The sequence below is a fragment of the Paralichthys olivaceus genome, chromosome 16, assembly GCF_024713975.1.
Source record: "Paralichthys olivaceus isolate ysfri-2021 chromosome 16, ASM2471397v2, whole genome shotgun sequence".
NCBI classification, from domain to species: domain Eukaryota; kingdom Metazoa; phylum Chordata; class Actinopteri; order Pleuronectiformes; family Paralichthyidae; genus Paralichthys; species Paralichthys olivaceus.
In genome coordinates this window covers 20,424,213-20,447,480 of record NC_091108.1, presented here as the reverse complement: position 1 = coordinate 20,447,480, position 23,268 = coordinate 20,424,213, and the positions used below count along the sequence as shown (strand labels likewise).

Genomic DNA, 23,268 nt, shown 5'->3' with positions numbered 1-23,268 from the left:
GTAAGCATCTGCCAAAACTCAACACCCCCTTAGAAGTGACCTTCACAAGAACAAGGGAACAAATGCTAACAATAGCTTTGATGGCTCCAGTTTCAAACTTAAGTGAGGCAAGGTGCCTCACACTTTCCCTTGTGCATTCATGTGACTGTAAAAGTCAAAGACACAAGGACTGTAGACAGCTGGGAATGAGACCTTTAATGGATGGTCTGCTAGATCCTGGAATAGTCTGAGGGATAAGTAAAGAAGATGAGACTTCTAGGAAGGATGCAAGCAGGAACATCCCTTGTGGGATGAGATGTGATCGACAGAAGAAGACAGCTGGGGTCAAAGTTTTATAACTGGCCAACACAGTTTATGGGATGCAATTTGTAGCAGATTGATCCAATACACTTGCATAAATTCTCTGTCGGACCAAGAGAATCATATTACATCTTTCAGAAAGCTACTGGATGCTGTTATCCTTGGCAGCTAACTCATTGTCATTCACAGTATGAAAGTTGAGTTATGTGCAGTTATTTGCTTATTTTGATTTATAAATGATATAGTATCCAACATTGCACAGTATATACATACAGCAGTGGTTTCTTATGTGCTTATCACCTGTCGCTGCTGGTCAATGAAAAAATAAAAACCTGTCCTGACCATCCACGTCACAAGCTGTCCCCTAGCTCTCGTACCAGCAAGCCCCAAAGGCACCCAGCAGGAATTTCACAAGTTATCTTTGTCCTCAAGGATAGAGAGAAGAAAACAATGCCATGTCAACAGGAGCAGTCGCATCAGCTATCTTCTGGGTAGAAGTCTATAGCACAGGTCACAACAATATGAATTTGTTTCAATGCACAACGTGACACATGGATTGGATGTGGTTTCTTACTTTTCTAAAATTGTATACATATAGGCTAGGTCTACATATATACATATATATATATCCTGCTTTTGAAAACACGATTTATATGGAAATGTAGTTGAACTGGTAATTTTTTTTTGGTATTTTTGATTATATTTCTTTAACAACAAATAAAGTTAGCAGCAAATGTAGAAATGTTTTGGTTATAACCAGTAAAGACAATACAGCAACACATACAGGTACTTGTAATTGTACACCGCAAAACAATTTTAAATATTTGGAGGCAAAGCCACTACTTCACTTTTGTGACTATGATGCTGCATATACTGCATATATAGAAAGCATCATCTGCATAACCTTGGATGTGAACATCTAGCTTTTGTCATCCTTAACTTGATGGTTGTTTAATGATGGTGTAAGGTACTGTACTCAGATTGCAAACAGCAGACAAGACACACAGTGCAGGACAGCAAAGCATATGGAACTACCAATAACACAGGACATGAAATAAATCCCTTCCTTTTTCTAAAGACGAAAGAATAAATATGTTTGCGCAACAATTGAATTGAAACATATGTGGAATAATAACATCCTGTAGTTTGAGGAGAATCATTTTTTCTCAGTGGCACTTTTGACATGCAACAGTAGATAAACAGGTGTTACTGTATCAGTGATGTTCAATAGGTTCAGAGCCATAATTGATTTGAATCACGTGTACTTTCTATTTCATGTCAAAATGGCTGCTCTATTGCTTTCTAAGGTCTATTGCTTCACACAAACCAGTCACTGCAATGAATTCTATGAAAAAGGCAAAGCTAAACACTAAGTTAATCTCTTTCACTGTCCAGCTTCCCCTTTATTATTCCTTTGACAAGCTTGATCTATAGCAGACAAGACCTGCAGGTAAAATTCAAAGAACTGACTATGGACTTTCCCCTCAATTTGCTTTTTAACACATATACAACCCAACAGGAGGTTCTCTGCATAGAGCTGCATTATTCAGGCGAGAGGTGGAGCAGGAAGTAACGTATAATCTCGACTGCAGAGATCACGTCATTTTCTTTAAAACACACAGACACCTGTCTTTCTTCTTCCTTTCTGTTCTTCTTCCTTTTTGCATTTGTTGCGTGTTAGAAGCATCATCAACCCCCTCACATCGAATTCTTATGAATTTCTACAGACTTCATACTAGGAGGTCAGGTGGAGAAAATCCACAGAAATTGCGGAGCCTCTTACTCAGAAATTTACATTCACACATGTACGTCCTCTGCGGAAAATACAGGAGATCTGCCAAGTTCAGTGCATGTGTGAAAGCAGCTTTTTTCTTTTGCCAAGTTTCCATAGTTACTCTAGTTATCTCCACTACGAGGGGAAAGATACCAAGGCAAGGAAACCAATCTAAGTGACAATGGTGTCACTATTATAGCAATTGCTTGTGCCATTAACACTGACTTCAAGAGGAGTTAAAGCAAAACAATTGCAACATAAAAAGAATTGTGTACCGAGCTCAATGATGATAATGCTGTGTTGCAAGGATATATTTACAAATTATCTAAACTTTATAGACTTTCACAAATACACAGCACATGTTACAGTATAAATACCACATATGGCACCTCAGTTCCAAAAAAGATATACATGTATTATCCCACAGCTGTAATAAATACTCAATTATAAATCAATGCTAATAACTAATTCAAATGTTAATTGGATAAATGGACTCACGGTTCTGTTATTACTAATCAATGGTACCCATTAATGGCTGCCTTTCTGTGATAGAGTTTTAGTTTCACCCAATATTTTTCAACTTTACTTCCACTATGGCATTTTATGTACTATTAGCCATACATGTACATACCTTTAGCAAATTGTTGGCTACTCTCTACAAAGGATTGCTCCCTTCCACATCCAACCACCTACGTATATGTCTTTTCATGGACTGAGCTACGGACATTCAAACCACATTAGCAGTTTATCTAATTGAACTGTCTTACTACCCGTCGAATGAATTATTGTTTGACTTCAAAATCAGAGAGAATTGTTGAACTTAATTATTATTTAGGTGTAAAAGTTTTTTCCTGGCTCCAGCAGGTCACTGACAAGTGTTGAGTCCTTTATGTCAAGTAACTTATTTTTTATGTAAAACTGTATGAACCTGAGCAAGACTGTGTTGATACAAAGACAAGGAAAACTCTGCCATGTGACCAGTGTCAGACTAAGGGTATAGACCTTATTGTTACCAGTGATGAGTGATGACAAAAGAGATTTCACAGCTGTGACCTTGGCCCTGTCTTGCCTTACAGACAGCTGCAGCTCTTTATTCTCCCTCTTGAAATGTATTTCACACCCTATCACTGGTCAGATGATTGTTGAACTTTAGAGGTTGGGATGTTTGATGCCCCATAAATCGTCCTTGTCCAGTAGCCGACTTTATTTAGTTACATTATAAAGATAGTCAATGAAAAACCTGCACAGATTAAGAATAACCATAGTGGACAAGGAAATTTCTAGTCAGTTTATTGTATTGTGTTATTGCTTATTTTATGTTATACAATAAACAAACCTACAAACTTGTTTACTGTAATTACGTTCATTAATTGAATCTATACCATTTGTCATTAGGTTTATTGTAATTCCAAAATTACTTTATGTTACTTAGGCGGAAGAGAATGAATTGATTGACCATAGCCTCCCAGCTCTCTCGCCTCCTGCCTCCCCCTTTTTTGTCATTGTCCAGTCTGGCCTTGTTCACAAGGTTAGAGCAACAAATAGCAGCACTGGGCTCTCCCCAATTTGGAGAATGCTTTTTGTGAAAGGCAACCTGGATGCCATTTCTTTGATATTCATCCCCTTATTTGGTTCACTTACAACCTTTATTAATGGAGAGGACACCCAGTGTCAGCTACTGGATCCATCATTTCACTTGACACAGGTTGACGGTTAAAGGTAAGACAAACCCACTTGAGTGAGGAAGTGCTGTTTGATGTGAGTGAACATTTTGTATAGTGTTTGTTTAGGTGTCGGTCTGGGTCAAGTTACTCTCAACTATATTTAGATAGTTTGTTGTGCCAATTGAGTTGGGGGAGGGGGTTTATGATACATTTGGTGAGAAGTTTTATGATTGATTTTTTTTCATAAGTTATACTTGATTCATCTTTATTAAATAATGACTTAATACGACATTTGTTCTGCTTCTGTCTATGCTAAACAAATAGCACAGATCCTAAATTCCTGGTTGGAAACACATCGGGTAAGATCCACAGCTACACTCATGTCACATTTTTCTTTATGATGCAATACAACAATAATTAATCCAATCATTTTAAAATCATCCTGCTTTTGTGTTGCAAACATGCAGATTAATCCCTTTTTCAGACATTTTGTTTGCCATTATAGTGTGACATAACAGAAGACCTGGGATATTCTGTTTTAACTCATATAAAAAATAAACCCCCATCTATTTCAGCTTACTTCATTCTATATTCATATCAAAAGGAGAACATATAAAAGGTTACTTGCTTACAATAACAGGAATATGACTATAACTATTTCTTGTATTGTGATAAAGACAGTGTGTTTGTATATTTTCATGGTGCCATTATGTCTGTTTTGTATAAATTGGTCTTGAACATTGTGATTTTCTTGGGTCTTTAATGAATTATCGTTGGGTCATACATAGATGTTCAAAGAAAATCACAGGCCTTGACTATTACATTTTTTATATTGTTTTGTGAATCTTGGATGGTGGTGGTGGCTCTTGATAGTGGTGGCATCTGATCTTGGATTATTTTTCACAGCACACAACATACTCTTCCATTACTTACAATAACTTTTCAATTCATTTACTTTCCACTATGTTACAAATTATTTATCCTAATCAATGTTGTAAATATTGTAATTTTGTTGATGTTCTCTGTTACACTCTGTCCTTCCTGGGAGAGGGATCCCTCCCATGTGGCTCTCTTTCTATGTTTTTTCCCTGTTGATAGTTTTTTTTTTTTTTTGGTAGTATACTTACTCTTGTTGAGGACAGAGGATATCGCCCCTTGTTTAGCCCTATGAGACAAATTATAATTTGTGAATATGGGCTATACAAATACAATTTCATTGATTGATTGAGTGATATTTTCAATAGGGTGAAAAATGGGGGACGCTCTCATGGCAGAATTTGGGATTGCTTCTTCTTTTCTGAGAAAGTCGGATAAGGAGCGGCTGGAGGCCCAGACTCGAATATTTGACATGAAGAAAGAGTGCTTCGTTCCTGACCCTGAGGTTGAGTACGTCAAGGCTTCCATCACCAGTCGTGATGGTGACAAAGTCACTGCTCAGACTGAATATGGAAAGGTAGTTACATCGTATCAGTTCAGTTCAAATGCATACTAATACAAGTCTGGACCTTTGTTTTAAAGTGTGTTATCTCTTTCTGCAGACTGTCACGGTGAAGGAGTGCGATGTTCACCCTCAGAACCCGCCAAAGTTCGATAAAATTGAAGACATGGCGATGTTCACCTTCCTCCATGAGCCCGCTGTGCTGTTCAACCTCAAAGAGCGTTACGCAGCATGGATGATCTATGTAAGACTGCACCATTGTTATAACTATATAAGTTATTGCATCATCTGAAACCACTACACTACAACCATGATGTCTGTACAATTTGATGACTTATGTGTAATCCATTTCATTGTATACATTTTTCACACTGTAAAAACACTGTTTGCATGTGTTACTTTTTATTGCATTTAATAAGTATTGCATGTTTACTTATTATCACATTACTGATGCCTATTATTGACTTTGTTCCTTGCTACTGTAACATGTCAAATGTCCTCGATGTAAGACTAATGAAGAATTGTCTTATCTTATCTTATTTTATCTTATTCTCATAGACCTACTCTGGGCTGTTCTGTGTGACTGTCAACCCCTACAAGTGGCTGCCAGTCTACAACAAAGAAGTAGTTAATGCCTACAGAGGAAAGAAGAGGAGTGAAGCTCCTCCTCATATCTTCTCCATCTCTGACAATGCCTACCAGTACATGCTGTCAGGTACGTTATCTGAATTGTCCATCAGCGTCTTTAAATATTTAGTTCTGACATTGTGGTACTTTACCTGATATTTTGATCATTTCTTTTGCTGACAGACAGAGAAAACCAGTCAGTCCTTATCACGTAAGTATCAGCCAACAAATATCTCCTCAATGAATAAGATAAAAATCGGTCTTGGTTCAAAACCTTTCTCCTCTCATTAGTGGAGAATCTGGTGCTGGAAAGACTGTAAACACCAAACGTGTCATTCAGTACTTTGCCAGCATCGCAGCTGCACCAAGTGGGAAGAAAGATCTAGCTGCTGAGAAGAAGGTTGTACTTCATCACTATATCTTAATAGTAAACTACTAAAATATTGATCAGTTGGCAGTAAACCTTAAGTCTTGCCCCTGTTGAACAAATTCAGGGTACCTTGGAGGATCAAATCATCCAGGCTAATCCAGCTCTGGAGGCCTTTGGTAATGCCAAGACCATCAGGAACGACAACTCCTCTAGATTTGTGAGTGTCTATTTGACTGCAGTGAATTTAGTGTATTATAATCAATTGAACATTAACATTTAAATATTAATGAGCACTACTTTTCCTCTTAGGGTAAATTCATCAGAATTCATTTTGACAACAGAGGAAAGCTTGCCTCTGCCGACATTGAGACTTGTGAGTAAAAGTAAATGTGTCCATACATCCATTTTTTAAACCTCCTGTCCTTATAACTGTAATGTGGGGCTGAAGCCAATCACTGCATGTGGGGGAGAGAATACACCACGGACAGGATTCCAGTCTATGACAGGGCTAACATGTATGTTACACATGTTACACATTGTAAGAAAAAACAATGTACACTCTGATTCAAATGAGATTTCAGCCTATTACATGGTAACGACACAGCCAATGTTCTGTCCATGTAAAACTAAATGATGATCTAAAAATGTATTAAACCATAGCCAGTCAAATTGTTGCCTCTCTAAGCAGTATGTTTCAGAGAATTTGTGTAAAACCCTACAAACCTAACACAACACAACATATTTTACACTTACAGACCTTCTGGAAAAGTCTCGTGTGACCTTCCAGCTCAAAGCTGAGAGGGACTACCATATTTTCTATCAGATCTTGTCACAGCAAAAACCTGAACTTCTGGGTAAGTGTTCCACACAAAAGTGATACATGGTTGTTACTGCATCACACATTTTATCGTAAATAAATATTTATTATCTTGTCAAACATCTTTTTAGAAATGTTGCTCATCACCAACAACCCCTATGACTACGCCTTCATCTCCCAAGGAGAGACAACAGTAGCATCTATCAGTGATTCTGAAGAACTGATGGCCACTGATGTGAGTTTTTGATTCACAACAGTAAACAGTGATTTGTCAACAACAATTTTAAACAATACCAATAAGGGGATACCAGAATGAAATTTAAAAAATCTCAATTAGGACGCTTTTGATGTGCTGGGCTTCACTCAAGAAGAGAAGAACAGTATTTACAAGCTGACTGGTGCCATTATGCACTATGGCAACATGAAGTTCAAGCAAAAGCAGCGAGAGGAGCAGGCTGAGGCTGATGGCACTGAGGGTAAGAGGATCTGTCATAGTGTTATACATAGATGTGTATGAAATCAACAACGATTATTATTATCATCATACTTTGGCATTGATGGCTTTGACATTTGCCATTTTTTCATTTGTGTCAAAAAAAGCTGGTTTAAAGCACTAATCAAGCTTACAATGTAAACATTGTGTTGAAAGCAAGCTGAACTAACAAGTGGTGTTTATTTCTGCTGCATGAAAGATGGTTTTTTTGGCAGAAAACAAATTCCACCATTGAACTGGTATGTTCATGATGAATGCATGCCAAATACATTAATGATTAATCAACAACAAATCCTCATTATTTCCATAGAAAACTGGATTCAGTCACAATTACATTTGCTAAAAAGTGTATTTTCTGTTGGTTTTAATTTCAAGGAGACAGGATTGCATAGAACACATGTTCAATGTCTGGTTTAAGAGGTAAAGCTGTATGACTTGATTACCTGTCTTCATTTTCTCAGTTGCTGACAAAGTCGCATATCTTATGGGCCTGAACTCTGCCGACCTCATCAAAGGTCTCTGCCATCCGAGGGTTAAAGTAGGAAATGAGTGGGTCACCAAGGGACAAAATGTCGCCCAGGTAAAGAGTAGAAGGGGACCTTTTGAGGATAGTTTCATACATGTAGTAATCATAAGTTTAATTTTAAAGAAATTCTTAATTTATTTTCCCAAGGTGTCCTATGCCGTTGGTGCGCTGTCCAAGTCAGTGTATGAAAAGATGTTTCTGTGGATGGTGGTGAGGATCAACCAATCCTTGGAAACAAAACAGCCCCGCCAGTATTTCATTGGTGTGTTAGACATTGCTGGATTTGAAATCTTTGATGTGAGTTTGAAATGGAAACCAACGCTGATGAACTATACCAACAGTTTTTGTGTTCTCTCACCTGAGGTAATGCTAACTATCAATGTTGTTACAGTACAACACATTTGAGCAGCTGTGCATCAACTTCACCAATGAAAAACTGCAACAGTTTTTCAACCACCACATGTTCGTGCTGGAGCAGGAAGAGTACAAGAAAGAGGGCATTGAATGGACCTTCATTGATTTTGGTATGGACTTGCAGGCCTGTATTGACCTCATTGAGAAGGTGAGACACCAGGCTATTAGACGTAAAGACATGAATAATAAAAAAAAAGGTTTATTTATTCAAACAACTCATATTTTGTCTCCTCAGCCCATGGGTATCATGTCCATCCTTGAAGAGGAGTGCATGTTCCCTAAAGCTTCTGATGCCACCTTTAAAGCTAAGCTCTATGACAACCATCTGGGGAAATCTAGCAACTTCCAGAAGCCCAGAATCGTCAAAGGAAAACCAGAGGCCCATTTCTCCCTGGTTCACTACGCTGGAACTGTTGATTACAACATCAATAACTGGCTGGTGAAGAACAAGGATCCCCTGAATGAGACTGTTGTTGGATTGTACCAGAAGTCTAACCTTAAACTATTATCCATCCTTTTTGCTGGGTATGCAGGAGCTGATTCAAGTACGTTAAAACACTTATATATATATATTCATCTAAATTGATTAAAACTTAACGTAATCAAACAAACAATACAAAGGCTAAAATCATAATATGGATTCAATAACTGTACATTTTACTGATGAATCGATTTACTGGGTGATTTCATTTAGCTCCGGAAAAAGGCAAAGGTAGCAAGAAGAAAGGTTCATCCTTCCAGACTGTATCTGCTTTGCACAGGGTAAATTGTTTTTCTTTCATTTCACATCTTCAAACAATTGTTACTGCTCTGATCTTGATACAGCATGGTTATGCACACATTGTACTATATGCAGGAGCAAGACTATTGTTAAATAGCATATAAGAAAGAGATGTCTACAGTTACACAGTTTTAGACTATCCCTAACATAGCACTGTGTAAAACTTACTTTTGAATGGCTATGACACCTATTCAATGAAATTGTTGCAACAAAATCTTACAGGAGAACCTGAACAAGCTGATGACCAACTTGAGGTCTACTCACCCCCACTTTGTACGCTGCATCATCCCCAATGAGACCAAGACTCCTGGGGCCATGGAGAATCCCCTGGTGATGCACCAGCTGCGCTGTAACGGTGTGCTGGAAGGCATCAGGATCTGCAGAAAGGGTTTCCCCAACAGAATCCTCTACGGAGATTTCAAACAGAGGTTTGGATGTTAGCAACATACACAAATACCAATGAAAAGAGTCTTGTGAGACTTGTTATGCAATCAAAATTTCATTACTGACATGAGTAAAATTGTATAAATTCTATTTGTTTCAAAGATATCGTATTTTGAACCCTAATGCCATTCCTGAGGGACAGTTCATTGATAACAAGAAGGCTGCAGAGAAACTGTTGGGTTCTCTTACTATTGACCACAGCCAGTACAGACTGGGGCACACCAAGGTCAGTATGTTCAATGCTGATTAAGAGTAAATGCATTTTGCATAACAGATATGTTATTGCTCAATATCTATCTAGATAGAGCAATAATACTGTATTTATTAAAATTTCATTTCCACATTTTTTATATCTATAAAGTGTTGGCCAAAGCTTTTACTGTCAGTAATCAGTTCAAATATTTTCATGTTGAATCTTCCTCTCTGAAAAAGGTGTTCTTCAAAGCTGGACTGCTGGGTCAGCTGGAGGAGATGCGCGATGACCGACTATCACTGATCATCACTGGTATTCAGTCCCGCTCAAGAGGCCTTCTTGCAAGAATTGAATTCCAGAAGATTGTTGAACGCAGGTAACTGCTCACAGATTGGCCACACTTGGTCAGTCAAGTTTAAAGATCACAAATCATTATCTCGGATTGAGATTATACAATCTACACAGCATATCTTGCTTTCCTTCCCAACAATTCTGATATGGTAAAGCTCCACCAAGAACACTTAGCAACCTTAAAAAAGGGAAACCAAATCCCCCACCAAAACACATTATCTTCATTTACAAATCTTTTCCATCGAACAAACTCAAACCATTGCAATAGACATCAAAAAAGGACAGCACTGTCAAAGGCACAGATTTATTGATGTAGAGACTACACTTTGTCAGGTTAGCACTGGGTTTTCCTCGTTTGGAGAACAATAACAACAATGCTTATTTATTATCGGCAGGGATGCGCTGCTCGTGATCCAATGGAACATCCGTGCCTTCATGGGGGTCAAGAATTGGCCCTGGATGAAGTTGTTCTTCAAAATCAAGCCTCTGTTGAAGTCCGCAGAGAATGAGAAGGAGATGGCCAACATGAAGGAAGAGTTCACCAAACTGAAAGAGGCTTATGCAAAATCTGAAGCCCGCAGGAAGGAACTTGAGGAAAAGATGGTCTCTCTTCTCCAAGAGAAGAATGACCTGCAGCTCCAAGTCCAGTCTGTATGTTTAAAATCTTTGAGCATCAAGAAGCAATTTAAAATTAATGGGATTATGTAAATCTGATGTATGATGTAAAGCTTTGCTTTTTTAAATATAACAGGAGCAAGATAATCTGTGCGATGCTGAAGAAAGATGTGAGGGGCTGATCAAAAACAAAATCCAAATGGAAGCAAAGGCCAAAGAGCTGACAGAGAGGCTGGAGGATGAGGAGGAGATGAATGCTGAACTGACGGCCAAAAAGAGGAAGCTGGAGGACGAGTGCTCTGAGTTAAAGAAGGACATCGATGACTTAGAGTTAACTCTGGCAAAAGTGGAGAAAGAGAAGCATGCCACCGAGAACAAGGTACTACAAACACTAATTACAACAAAATGACTCTGTGTCCCACATTTGAACTTTGATGAAGTCCTTGAAGAAAATGTCTCCTGGTTATAGGTAAAGAACCTGGTTGAGGAAATGGCCGCTCTGGATGAGATCATTGCCAAGCTGACCAAGGAAAAGAAAGCCCTACAGGAGGCTCATCAGCAAACACTGGATGACCTGCAGAGTGAAGAGGACAAAGTCAACACTCTGACCAAGGCCAAGGCCAAGCTGGAGCAGCAAGTGGATGATGTAAGAATTGATCTGGTGGATCTTAAATTAATGATAAAGAATATTTAAATTAAGATATTTTTATCACCTACAGCTCGAAGGATCTCTAGAACAAGAGAAGAAAGTCCGGATGGATCTTGAGAGAGCAAAGCGTAAGCTTGAAGGAGACCTGAAGTTAGCTCAAGAGAGTCTCATGGACCTGGAAAATGACAAACAGCAACTTGAAGAGAGGCTGAAAAAGTAATATAAAATGGGAAACTTTTAAAAGACTTTTCAAACTATTTGTCAGCTAATACAGTTACATTTTTTTTTCTACAGGAAAGACTTTGAAATCAGTGTGCTCAATGGCAAAATAGAGGACGAACAGGTGATGAGTGCTCAGCTCCACAAAAAACTAAAGGAGTTGCAGGTAATATATTTGACAGGATAAAGAAAGCTGAGTAAACTACTGCATAAATTTGACATTTTGAGACCAAAACTTATATATATCAAATAAAAATTCATGCAAGAGTTCAATTTGATTGTAATTTGACTAGGCCCGTATTGAAGAGTTGGAGGAAGAGCTTGAGGCAGAGCGAGCTGCCCGAGCCAAGGTGGAGAAGCAGAGAGCAGACTTGGCCAGAGAGCTGGAGGAGATCAGTGAGAGGCTGGAGGAGGCCGGTGGAGCAACATCTGCCCAGATTGAGATGAACAAGAAGAGGGAGGCTGAGTTCCAGAAACTGCGCAGAGACCTTGAAGAGGCCACTCTGCAGCATGAAGCCACCGCTGCCACACTCAGGAAGAAACAAGCTGACAGTGTTGCTGACCTGGGAGAGCAGATAGACAACCTGCAGAGAGTCAAGCAGAAACTGGAGAAGGAGAAGAGTGAGCTCAGACTGGAGCTGGATGATGTGGTGTCCAATATGGAACATGTTGTGAAGGCTAAGGTAGAGTACCTTTAAATGCTTAGCACTGTCACATCATAGCAAGAAGGTTCTTTGTTTGAATGGAGTCTATCTGTGTGGAGTTCTTATGCCCCCCCATGTCTCAGTGGCTTTTCCAAAGGGACTCTGGTGTTCGCCAACAGTTCATAGACGTGCAGATTGGGTTATTTAGAGACTTTAAATTGACATTCGATGTGAGTTTGTGCATGGATAAAGTTTGTCTTAGTATGTTAGCCCTGTGATTCACTGGTGATCTGTCGAGGACATACCCAGCCTTTAATTCAATGTCACAATAAATTAGCTCCAGTGACACTTGCAAACCTAACAAGATGAGCAGATTTTGCAATGATGGATGGTGTCCATAAAAGACAGTGTTTGTCCCTCATGCATTATTTGTCTTCTTTGTTTTCAGAATAATTTGGAGAAAATGTGCAGGTCCCTGGAAGACCAGATGAATGAATACAGAACAAAGTCAGAAGAAGGACAGCGCACCATCAATGACTTCACCATGCAGAAAACAAAGCTTCAAACTGAGAATGGTATACATTTGACTTAATCGATGTTTTGGAAGGATGGTATAAAGTATTGATTTTATCCTTGTATCAAAATTAGGTGAACTTACAAGGCTGCTTGAGGAAAAAGATTCACTGGTGTCTCAGCTCACCAGAGGAAAACAATCCTACACTCAGCAAGTTGAAGACCTTAAAAGACAACTGGAGGAAGAAATTAAGGTTGGAAATGATATCTAAGACCTCACTGAGTGCAGACTGAGTGTTGGTATATGTGAAGAATTAATTTATGGTTTATTTCAGGCCAAGAATGCATTAGCCCACGCAGTGCAGTCCTCTCGTCACGACTGTGACCTGCTCAGAGAGCAGTATGAGGAGGAGCAGGAGGCCAAGGCTGAACTGCAGCGCGGCATGTCCAAGGCCAACTCTGAGGTGGCTCAGTGGAGAACTAAGTACGAAACTGATGCCATCCAGAGGACCGAGGAGCTGGAGGAGGCCAAGTGAGTCAAATATATTTCTACTTCCAACAGTTCAGCAAAGTTTAAAAGCAACTAAGCCTGAATGAATTCTGTTGTCCTTCAGAAAAAAGCTGGCTCAGCGTCTGCAGGATGCTGAGGAGGCTGTTGAGGCAGTCAATGCTAAATGTTCCTCTCTGGAGAAGACCAAGCACAGACTGCAGAATGAGATTGAAGATCTCATGGTGGATGTGGAGAGATCTAATGCTGCTGCTGCTGTTCTGGACAAGAAGCAAAGAAACTTTGACAAGGTAGAATTCAAAATTCACACGGTCATTTAAATTTCTGTTGATGAATTTGAAAATAATGACACATAAACATTTTTAGGTCTTAGCAGAATGGAAGCAGAAGTATGAGGAGTCTCAAACAGAGCTGGAGAGCTCTCAGAAGGAAGCCAGGTCTCTGAGCACTGAGCTCTTCAAACTGAAGAACTCCTATGAAGAATCTCTTGAACATTTGGAGACCATGAAGAGAGAGAACAAGAATCTGCAGGGTAAGACTTAACACCATCTTACACTTCTATTTGTTCTATTGACTGAACAACTGACAATCTTATGTTTTGTTTTGTAGAGGAAATATCCGACCTCACTGAACAAATTGGTGAGGGTGGAAAGAGTATTCATGAGCTTGAGAAGATTCGCAAACAGTTGGAACAAGAGAAGGCAGAGATACAAACAGCTCTGGAGGAAGCAGAGGTATGTTGAGCCTTTTTGGACTCTTAAAGATCTTTATGTGTCCACAACAAGTAACATCTGCGAAATGAATTGTAACATCTTGTTTGTTTTTCTAGGCCACATTGGAGCATGAGGAGGGTAAGATACTCAGAGCCCAGCTTGAGTTCAATCAGGTGAAAGCTGATATTGAGCGCAAGCTGGGGGAGAAAGACGAAGAGTTGGAGCAGGCAAAGAGAAACCAACAGAGAATTGTGGACACCCTGCAGAGCTCTCTTGAGGCAGAGACTCGCAGCAGGAATGAGGCCATGCGTCTGAAGAAGAAGATGGAGGGAGACCTTAATGAGATGGAGATCCAGCTCAGCCAGGCCAACAGGCAGGCAGCTGAGGCCCAGAAGCAACTCAAGGCTGTGCATTCACATCTTAAGGTAAATATGTGAAGACAAAAAGTACACTATTGATTCATTTGATTGTATTTTCACTTTAATTAAATTGCTTTACACTTAAATGTTATGCATTCCAGGATGCTCAGCTCCAGCTTGATGACTCTCTGAGAATCACTGAAGATATGAAGGAAAACATTGCGATTGTAGAGAGACGCAATAACCTGCTTCAGGCTGAAGTGGAAGAGCTGAGAGCTGCTCTGGAGCAAACTGAAAGAGGTCGCAAACTTGCTGAGCAAGAGCTGCTGGATGTTAGTGAGAGGGTGCAGCTCCTGCACTCACAGGTAAAATACACAGGTTGCACCTGGCACAGTTCTTTTTTATTACTGTCAACATACTCAAGATTTCTATTATAACATTTTATATTCAACCAGAACACTAGTCTGCTCAACCAGAAGAAGAAGCTGGAGGCCGATAGTTCCCAGCTTCAAACTGAAGTGGAAGACGCAGTGCAGGAGTCCAGAAATGCAGAGGAGAAGGCTAAGAAGGCCATTACTGATGCAGCCATGATGGCAGAGGAGCTGAAGAAAGAGCAGGACACCAGCGCTCACCTGGAGCGTATGAAGAAGAACATGGAGCAAACCATCAAAGACCTGCAGCACCGTCTGGATGAAGCTGAACAGATCGCCTTGAAGGGAGGCAAGAAGCAGGTGCAGAAGCTCGAGGCCAGGGTGAGTGTCAATCATTTCTAAGAAATCAAAAAATGTATTCACTAATTTTAAAAATTAAAAACCAATACTGCTTATCTTAGAAGTAGATCTTTTCCTCATCTTAAAGAAGTTTATTCAAAAATATATCCAACCCTTATATGGTAACTAAATCTTCATGTCCTTTCCGTTGTCAGATCAAAGAACTAGAGAATGAACTGGAGGCTGAACAAAGAAAGTCAAGTGATTCTGTCAAGGGGATACGAAAATATGAAAGACGAATCAAAGACTTGACCTATCAGGTAAGTTTCAGTCCATTTACAGAATTGTGGAACACTGAGAATAGAAATTCTGTCCAAGAATAAATGGTTTTGCTCTTCATCGTTTTCAGACAGAAGAGGATCGCAAGAATCTTGCCCGTCTGCAAGATCTGGTGGATAAACTTCAGCTGAAGGTGAAATCCTACAAGAGAGCTTCAGAAGAGGCTGTAAGTAATCTTCATATTTTACACAATGTCATAAAGTAAAGACACCTATCCAAGTCCACTGCATGTGTGTGTATCATCAAAACCATTGCTCTTCATTACAGTAAATGTTATGTGTTTATATAGTGCTTTCAAGTCTTGATGACCACTCAAAGCACTTTACAGTACAGTTTTGCCATTTACCACATTCACACACACTTTTTTTATATGAGGGGCAATTCAGGGTTCAGTATCTTGCCTAAAGACACTTCGGCATGCAGATGGGGAAGACTGGGATCAAACCGCCAACCTTCTGGTTGGAGGATGACAGCTCAACAATTGCCAGAAGTAAAGGCTATTTTGTAGACCTTAACATTAAGCCTTGATGTAATTACTCCATAAAAGGAGTTTTCTTGTCATCCATATATAGATTTGTAGACAAATATATATGTTATATTCCAAGTGGTCTTAGGTGGTTTCATTACAGAGCCAACATTATCATTACAAAAATACAGTCACTGACGAGGATGTTGTCTGTCTTTCTTTTAGGAGGAACAGGCCAACAACCATCTAACCAAGTTCCGCAAGATTCAACATGAGCTGGATGAAGCTGAAGAGAGAGCTGACATCGCTGAATCTCAGGTCAACAAGCTGCGTGCTAAGAGCCGCGATGTGGGGTCAAAGGTCTGTTCAATTTTTTTCCTAATAACGTTGTTGCCATCTATCTTATGACATATCATAATTAAAATATCAAAAACATATGTAATAATATATCTACACTCTCACACATACACACACACACACACACACACACACACACACACACACACACACACATAGATACATACAGAACATTCATACATACGTACATACATTTTTTTATTTCTTTGTCATTGTCAATGCATTTGTCCCATCCCTTTACAAACATGTATGTCTTTTACAATGTCTTCTTGCCAGCAGAAGAATGGGATCATGGAAAATACCATGTCAATTGTTTGAGACAGTCGGAAAATTATAGAAAACACCAGCAAAATAGTGCAGTATATACAAATGTAGAAGATCAACATGCATAATGGCTTCTCTTATTCTTCTTTTTTTGACAAATCTCATAATCAACAGGAAGATCTGTTTGATTGTCTAATTGTTGTGTTTTTTTCTGTCTCTTGATTTAGAAAGGACATGAAGGGGAGTAAAGCTCATGGACTGGATCCTAGTATCTGAGGCATCTGGTGTCTCCCTAAGCATGTTGATTGTTCAGTAGAATAAATGAATCTGCATCTCAAACTGTGTCTTGTATTTTTTTAGTAGCTTTGCCATAAATCACTAACAGTACAGTTGGGGTGGCTGTGGCTCAGGAGGTGGAGCAGTTTGTCCTTTAACTAGAAGGTCGGCACTTCTATCTCCATTACGCTTGCCGAAGTGTCCTTGGGCAAGATACTGAAGCCTGAATTTACCCCAATTGCCAGCACTGTATGAAAAATGTGTGATAGGGAAACATAGATGCACTGTATGAATGTTTGTGAATGACACATCTACTATAAAACACTTTGAGTGATCATAAAGACTAGAAAGCACTATATGATTACGGACAGACATTTAGTTAAATTTAGCATCTATCTAGCAATCATGTACATGAAATAAATTAAGAACGTAAAATACACCTTCTAATTAAACTAGCAGGATATCACATATCTATACACAAATATAAGAAAGTAGCATTTTTTATCAAACAAACAGCTTGTTTGTCTGTGCAAATGGTAAATAAATAAAATGTCCTCGATATATCCATTACAGGCTATCACTTATCCTGTGACAGTTGTAGGAGATGGACTTATAACAATAGATGTTTACCAAGAGCCTGTTTACAGTCTATCACAGGACTGATGTATAGAGACCTCTATTTTAAAACACTAGAGGTCAGCAAAGTATTAAGATGCTCTCTTAGTGTAACTAGTGCAGAGCCCGTTCTAAAGTTGCCTGTTTGCTTTGCCTGTGGTGATGCTTCAGAGTTACTTCAGAATTATTCCTAGCCATTAGTGAGTCCCCCTCAAACAAACCTACTATTATATACTATCATAGAGTATTTTATAAACAGTGTAAGGTGCAGAGTAGAGAGTTCATAACTTTGAGTTTCTCATGCCTGTTTTATCTGCAATGAAGATTTTATAGTCAATATTTTTCCTAAAATGGAACATAATTTGCTTATTACTTTTGACTTGTGTGGTTTATACTATATAAGTAATGATGAATTACTTAACTGCTAATAATATTTTGCATGTCAGGTTTTTAAGAGGTCTGTTAAGCAAACGACACAATCTTCAGACCCAAGTTCACAACTTTTCAAAATAAAAGTTCTCTAATGCTGATCAGTATAACGCATTTCAGCATCAAAACGAATATTGTGGTTTTACTTTGAAGAGACATTGGCAAAGAGGGGTGGATTCTGTGAATGCTGTGGACATGACAGACCTGCGCCCATTGTGCTTCAGTCCATCTGTGTCTGTGTATCAGTCAGAAGTGGGGAAATAAATGTACTCAAAATGATCTGTAAACCACCGCCATAGTTTACCCAAGGACGTAGGTGACATGTATCACATGGTTCACAGAGCTGGCCAAATGAGTAGGCTGCTAAATATAAAGATCCGTGTGCTCTGTCTGTCCACGAACAGAGTAATTATGGAATATATCCATATTGTGATTCAAACGTTACCATATAATCATGACATCTTTATACATAGATAATTATCTCATTACTGACCTATTAACATGTTACAGCACACAATAAATACTATTCTCAATTTGAAGCAACAATTCTCTGCCAATGATTGTTAGAAAAGAAAAGACAAATATGAAATGTTGAGGGAACTCTGACCAAAGGTATTTCACTCTGTTTCATGTTGCACATAGTGCTACAAGATTTCACAAAAAACAGTAAATAATTCATATTTTATGTGCATAAATTGCAGATTATATGTTGCAAAATGATTCCACATAATGAACAACATGTAAGTCAAACCCTACCTTTGTGTCTTGTTGCGCAATCAGCTGAACAACCTTTCAATCTGTAGGAACCTGCAAAATCTGAGAGCAAACACACCAACCACTACCTACTTCATTGTCTGAATGGAGGCCAGGAGAAATAGCAAGACAAGAGAAGGACATATGGAGGCAGGGTCCAAAACTTAGCACCTCCTCAAGTGACCATCAGTAAATAATAAGTATTCTAACAATAGCATCCTCATCTAAAAGCAGAGTTGGCTCAGATTTCAGACTTAAGAGGGAAAAGGGTCCTCACATCTTCTCTTGTGTGCATACGTGATTGCATAAGTCAGAGGTACAAGGTCTGTGGACAGCTGGGAATGGGACCTCTGATGGTGAGCTGACTGCTCCACTCGCGCCTGGAATAGATTACGGCTGAGTGGAGGAGCTCAGAAACCTGATATAAATGCAAACACACTGTCAACAGTACATACGTCCACTGCATGGAGGACAATCAAAGAACTCCTTGCTGTTGCCCAGGCTGAGCAAGGACTGATGTATCACCGCCTGTCTAGTGTGTGGCATTTTGTTATAAGGGCAGATCTACAATAAATTGAAATTGAAATGGAAATCCATGCCTCTTCAAATCAGCATTAGGCCTGTTTTACCAGGTATGTCTGGTCATATTAGTTATATCCTTGCTGCAAATTCCATCTGCAATTATAATATTCAAGTAACATGTTTAGTTTTAGATTTTAAGGATTGTGCAGAAATGACAAAAAGTAATGTTGTATAGTTTGTCTGCCTATAACAACTCTTGTGAAATCACTTGATATGTTATATAAAATGTTAACACAGTGAACATGCATTTAGGATACCTACTTTCTTTCAAGCTTTTTTTCACTGAAAAATCAAAAAATACTGAATTTAAAAAGTTAAACAATTGAACATTTATAATTTGAACAATCGTAAAATCGGTTAACAATTTTTTCTTCACTGTTTTTTTGAATTCGTTTTTTTGACTGAGACAGACAGAGACAAACTGACACGACAGATTGGCCGGTTGATCTCAGTAATGTGAACACAATATGCAGAGAATAAGTTCCTTTTTGTGAATTTGACCTCAAAGCTAAATGTTCGTTTTGATGAGGAAATGCTTTACACTGAGTTGCATGAGAGTGAAGAAATAGCTGCAATGTTATCTACACAAAAACATCATTCAAACTTATTGAAAGTCCCACACGTGAACAGTAAATAACCAAATTTTGATTCTCATGTAAATATTGAATATAAAATCTTTATTCAGATAATCCAGGTAGGATGAATTTAAATGTGACACTGCATCATAGACTGTTAAAAAAAGGTGTGTGCACTACTTCCAACACGCAAACTATAAAAAGGCCTGGTGTAACATCTGCAGGTCAGTTTATTCTGTTTCACTACTATTTACATTTGCATGTCTACAAAACAAGGTAACAGTTATTTTGGGCATTTTTTTTTTTACAAGGGATTAGTTAGAGATCTTGGAGGGGGAATTGGAACCAACACGAGCAACCCCAGTGAACTGTTAGATTCAATTCAATTTTATTTGTATAGCGCCAAATCATGATATACATTATCTCAAGGCACTTTACATCGAAGGTCAAGACCTTAAAATCGTATTATTTTGGAGAAACCCAACAGTTCTCACAATGAGCAGCGACTGTGGAGAGAAAAACTCCCTCATTAACAGGGAGAAACCTCAAGAACCAGACTCAATGTGGGCGGTCATCTGCCTCGACCGATTAGGGTGAGCAAAAAAAAGGGAGGAGAGGAAAGATGGGTGGAAAATAGGGGAGAGAAGAGAGAGTGATAGTGGGGAGGGGGAGGCGAGAGACCGGGAACACTTGAGCACCATCAGGTATCAGATCTGACTAGTTAAAATGTAACAGTGTAAAGACTATTCATTATTATTGATAACAGACACAATTCATATAATAATTAATTACTCAAATATTGTAATTAATAATAGCAATAATGGTAAAAGTTGTTGTCCTGAGGTTCTGGGGTCAGAGATATTTGAAATGAGAGAGAAAAAGAGAGAGAGAGACTATGGGAGTACAAAGTGAAATAGTCATTGACATGTATTAAAATAAATAAATGAGTGTGTGGGGGCAGAGAGACAGAGAGAAGTGGAGAGGTGCTCAGTGCATGATGGGAGTTCCCCCAGCAGTCTAGACCTATAGCAGAATAACTAAGATGGTTCAGGACTCACCTGATCCAGAACTAACTATAGGCTTCATCAAAAAGGAACGTTTTAAGTTTAACTTTAAATACTGGGACAGTGTCTGCCTCCTGAACCCAGAGTGGGAGCTGGTTCCACAGGAGAGGAGCCTGGTAGCTGAATGCTCTACCTCCTGCTCTACTCTTACAGACTCTTGGAACCACTAGAGAGCCTATGTTTTGTGAACGAAGTGATCTATCTGGATAATAAGGTGTTATCAGCTCTTTGATATATGAAGGGGCTTGATTGTTAAGGGCTTTATATGTGAGGAGCAGGATTTTGAATTATATTCTGAATTTAACAGGGAGCCAATGTAAGGAAGCTAAGACAGGAGTAATATGATCTCTCCTTCTAGTTCCTGTCAGCACTCCTGCTGCAGCATTTTGGACCAACTAGAGACTTTTTACAGATTTCCCGGGACATCCTGATAATAAAGAATTACAGTAAGAGGTAACAAATGCGTGGACTAGTTTCTCAGCATCCTTCTGAGACAGGATGTTTCTAATTTTCTTAATATTGGGCAGGTGGAAGAAAGCTGTCATACAGACTTCTTTTATGTGACCCCCCTGCAGGTCAACCAGGCCGTCATCCCACCCTGGATTGCGCCTCATGGGTCACCTTCCACTCTGCTTCATGTCCAACATAAAGGTCCAGTGTGTAAGATTTAGGTGAAAGGGATCTATTGGCAGAAATTGTAAAATAATCCTCATGATGTTTTCACTAGTTCGTTTCATCTAAATTGTATGAATTGTAGTTTTCTTTACCTCAGAAAAGGTCCTTTATATTTAAATACTTTATATTTACATCAAGGGGACCCTCTCTACAGAGGCCGCCATGTTTTTTACTTTAGTCCAGACTGGACAAACTAAAAACCTTTTGAGTTTTTATGACAACTGAAGCTACCACAGGTTTTTTCATGTTTGGAAGGAGAGGGTGAGGTGAGGGGTGTTCAGCTGCAACATGCAACTTCAACACTAGATATCACTAAATTCTACACACTGTAGCTTTAACAGATAAACAATAATGTGACAAAAATATGAACTTACTATGTATTGTTGAGGTGCATACAAATCTCAGAGCATGGGGACACTGCTTTATGTTTTGATGTATTACTGGTAAAAAGAGAACTTGTTTTGCCAAGTATTACAATAGCTATAATTACCAGTGGTGGCTGGTGAAAAATATTCTTGGTGGGGCTGTGCCGTGCCAAACTCAGTTTTCAGTAACCATCCCACTACGATTTAACACAAACTGCAGGATACCAGTTCTTTGTGAAATAGTAGGTAATTATTTAATCAATAAACAATAATAAACCTGTCAGTCATTTTTACACAAAAACAGATCGCTAACATTATACTGCATACTGCACTAACAAACTTAAAAAACTAAACTTGGAAAACTAAATCAAAATAATATATGCAAAAATAATAATTATCAGCCGATTGATAAATCATGTAAATTATTATTAGATGTTGCCCTTGTGCTCAGATAGTAAGTAGAGTATGCGTCATCAGACTACAGATTGAGTCGGTTTACTAGTGATTACGAAATACACATTCCTGAAACATATACAGTACTATTAACAAATACTATTAAGACAAAATAAAAGGAGGTGCCATATACCGATACCGGATATCTTATGACTCATTCTTTATACATCCTGCTAGCAATGCCTTTCTGCTGTACCAGTGACGGGAAAATCCTTGGGTGTTCATTTAAATTTTTTTGTCTCTGCTTTATGGGCGACTTTTCCAGCGCCCCTGAACTGACTGTGTGCTCGAATACTTGTTTCCCTCACATTTCCACTGAACATATTTAAATGTTGAGATATTGCAGGGAGTATTGGGACAGTCAGGAGCAGCCACAGTGTCCTACATATACTGTAGACTTGTCATCTGCGACATGAAAGGTTAGCGTGTCAACAAAATGTGCGGGGAAAAATGAACACAACCAGACACTACCTGATCTTTTGCTCATCTTTTTATTTCATGATTAATATTCACATCACAGGTTAACAATTAATCACAAGGAACACCTCTTTCATACCAAATATTCAGAATTGCAGGGGGAGATGAGCTCTATCTAATAGGACAAATCCCTCTGACAACCAGCAGTTTGTTGTTGTCTGCATGCTCTGGTTATGGTGTTGTGCCCTACAGTATAATACAGCACACTACAGTGGATCCACTCCACAGGACTGAAAAGTAGATTGTTTTTGCCTATTTCCTCAGTTTTCAATGGCAGATTTGAACATGTGACTGAAATAAGTACAGAAAAACTCAAATAAAAGCAATCAAAATACAACATCTAGACATTACAAAGCAGAGTGTAAACACAAAGAATTCATTTTTCCGCTCCTAAGCTGGAATGTTGGTGTGACTGGTATATCTGGAAGTTGCAAATAGAGAAAGCTACTTTTCAGT

General features: G+C 38.8%; 1 protein-coding gene and 1 long non-coding RNA gene across 4 annotated transcripts in view; one reads left to right on the top strand and one right to left on the bottom strand.

Annotated features, from left to right (window-relative positions):
• The window catches only part of LOC109640957 (uncharacterized), a 29,643-nt gene extending 10,883 nt beyond the window's left edge, over positions 1-18,760 (bottom strand). For all 3 annotated transcript variants that reach the window (XR_011238717.1, XR_011238718.1, XR_011238716.1), the window contains exons 1-2: positions 18,625-18,760; positions 9,469-9,611 (exon numbers count right to left, since the gene is read on the bottom strand). This is a non-coding gene — a long non-coding RNA (uncharacterized lncRNA). The remainder of the gene's footprint in view (positions 1-9,468; positions 9,612-18,624) is intronic.
• Positions 3,694-16,887, top strand: LOC109638373 (myosin-7). The gene is made up of 39 exons (XM_069510956.1): positions 3,694-3,793; positions 4,063-4,097; positions 4,983-5,191; positions 5,277-5,420; positions 5,735-5,891; positions 5,987-6,014; positions 6,095-6,203; positions 6,298-6,390; positions 6,483-6,546; positions 6,929-7,027; positions 7,122-7,225; positions 7,328-7,466; positions 7,945-8,063; positions 8,157-8,306; positions 8,401-8,571; positions 8,659-8,968; positions 9,118-9,185; positions 9,427-9,632; positions 9,751-9,874; positions 10,081-10,217; positions 10,588-10,843; positions 10,944-11,186; positions 11,277-11,453; positions 11,527-11,672; positions 11,751-11,841; positions 11,969-12,358; positions 12,768-12,894; positions 12,968-13,086; positions 13,168-13,364; positions 13,447-13,630; positions 13,707-13,872; positions 13,950-14,074; positions 14,170-14,478; positions 14,574-14,777; positions 14,868-15,164; positions 15,338-15,442; positions 15,532-15,627; positions 16,153-16,287; positions 16,776-16,887. The coding sequence occupies exons 3-39, from the start codon at positions 4,991-4,993 to the stop codon at positions 16,794-16,796; spliced, it is 5,811 nt and encodes a 1,936-aa protein (XP_069367057.1). The 5' UTR covers positions 3,694-3,793; positions 4,063-4,097; positions 4,983-4,990; the 3' UTR covers positions 16,797-16,887.
• Positions 18,761-23,268: the final 4,508 nt, after the last annotated feature.

Excerpts from the sequence above, each read along its gene's own strand:
- LOC109638373 (XM_069510956.1), top strand. The coding sequence starts at position 4,991 with ATGGGGGACGCTCTCATGGCAGAATTTGGGATTGCTTCTTCTTTTCTG. Across the intron at positions 5,192-5,276 it reads CTCAGACTGAATATGGAAAG|ACTGTCACGGTGAAGGAGTG; the intron begins GTAGTTACATCG and ends CTCTTTCTGCAG. Across the intron at positions 13,087-13,167 it reads AACTGGAGGAAGAAATTAAG|GCCAAGAATGCATTAGCCCA; the intron begins GTTGGAAATGAT and ends GGTTTATTTCAG.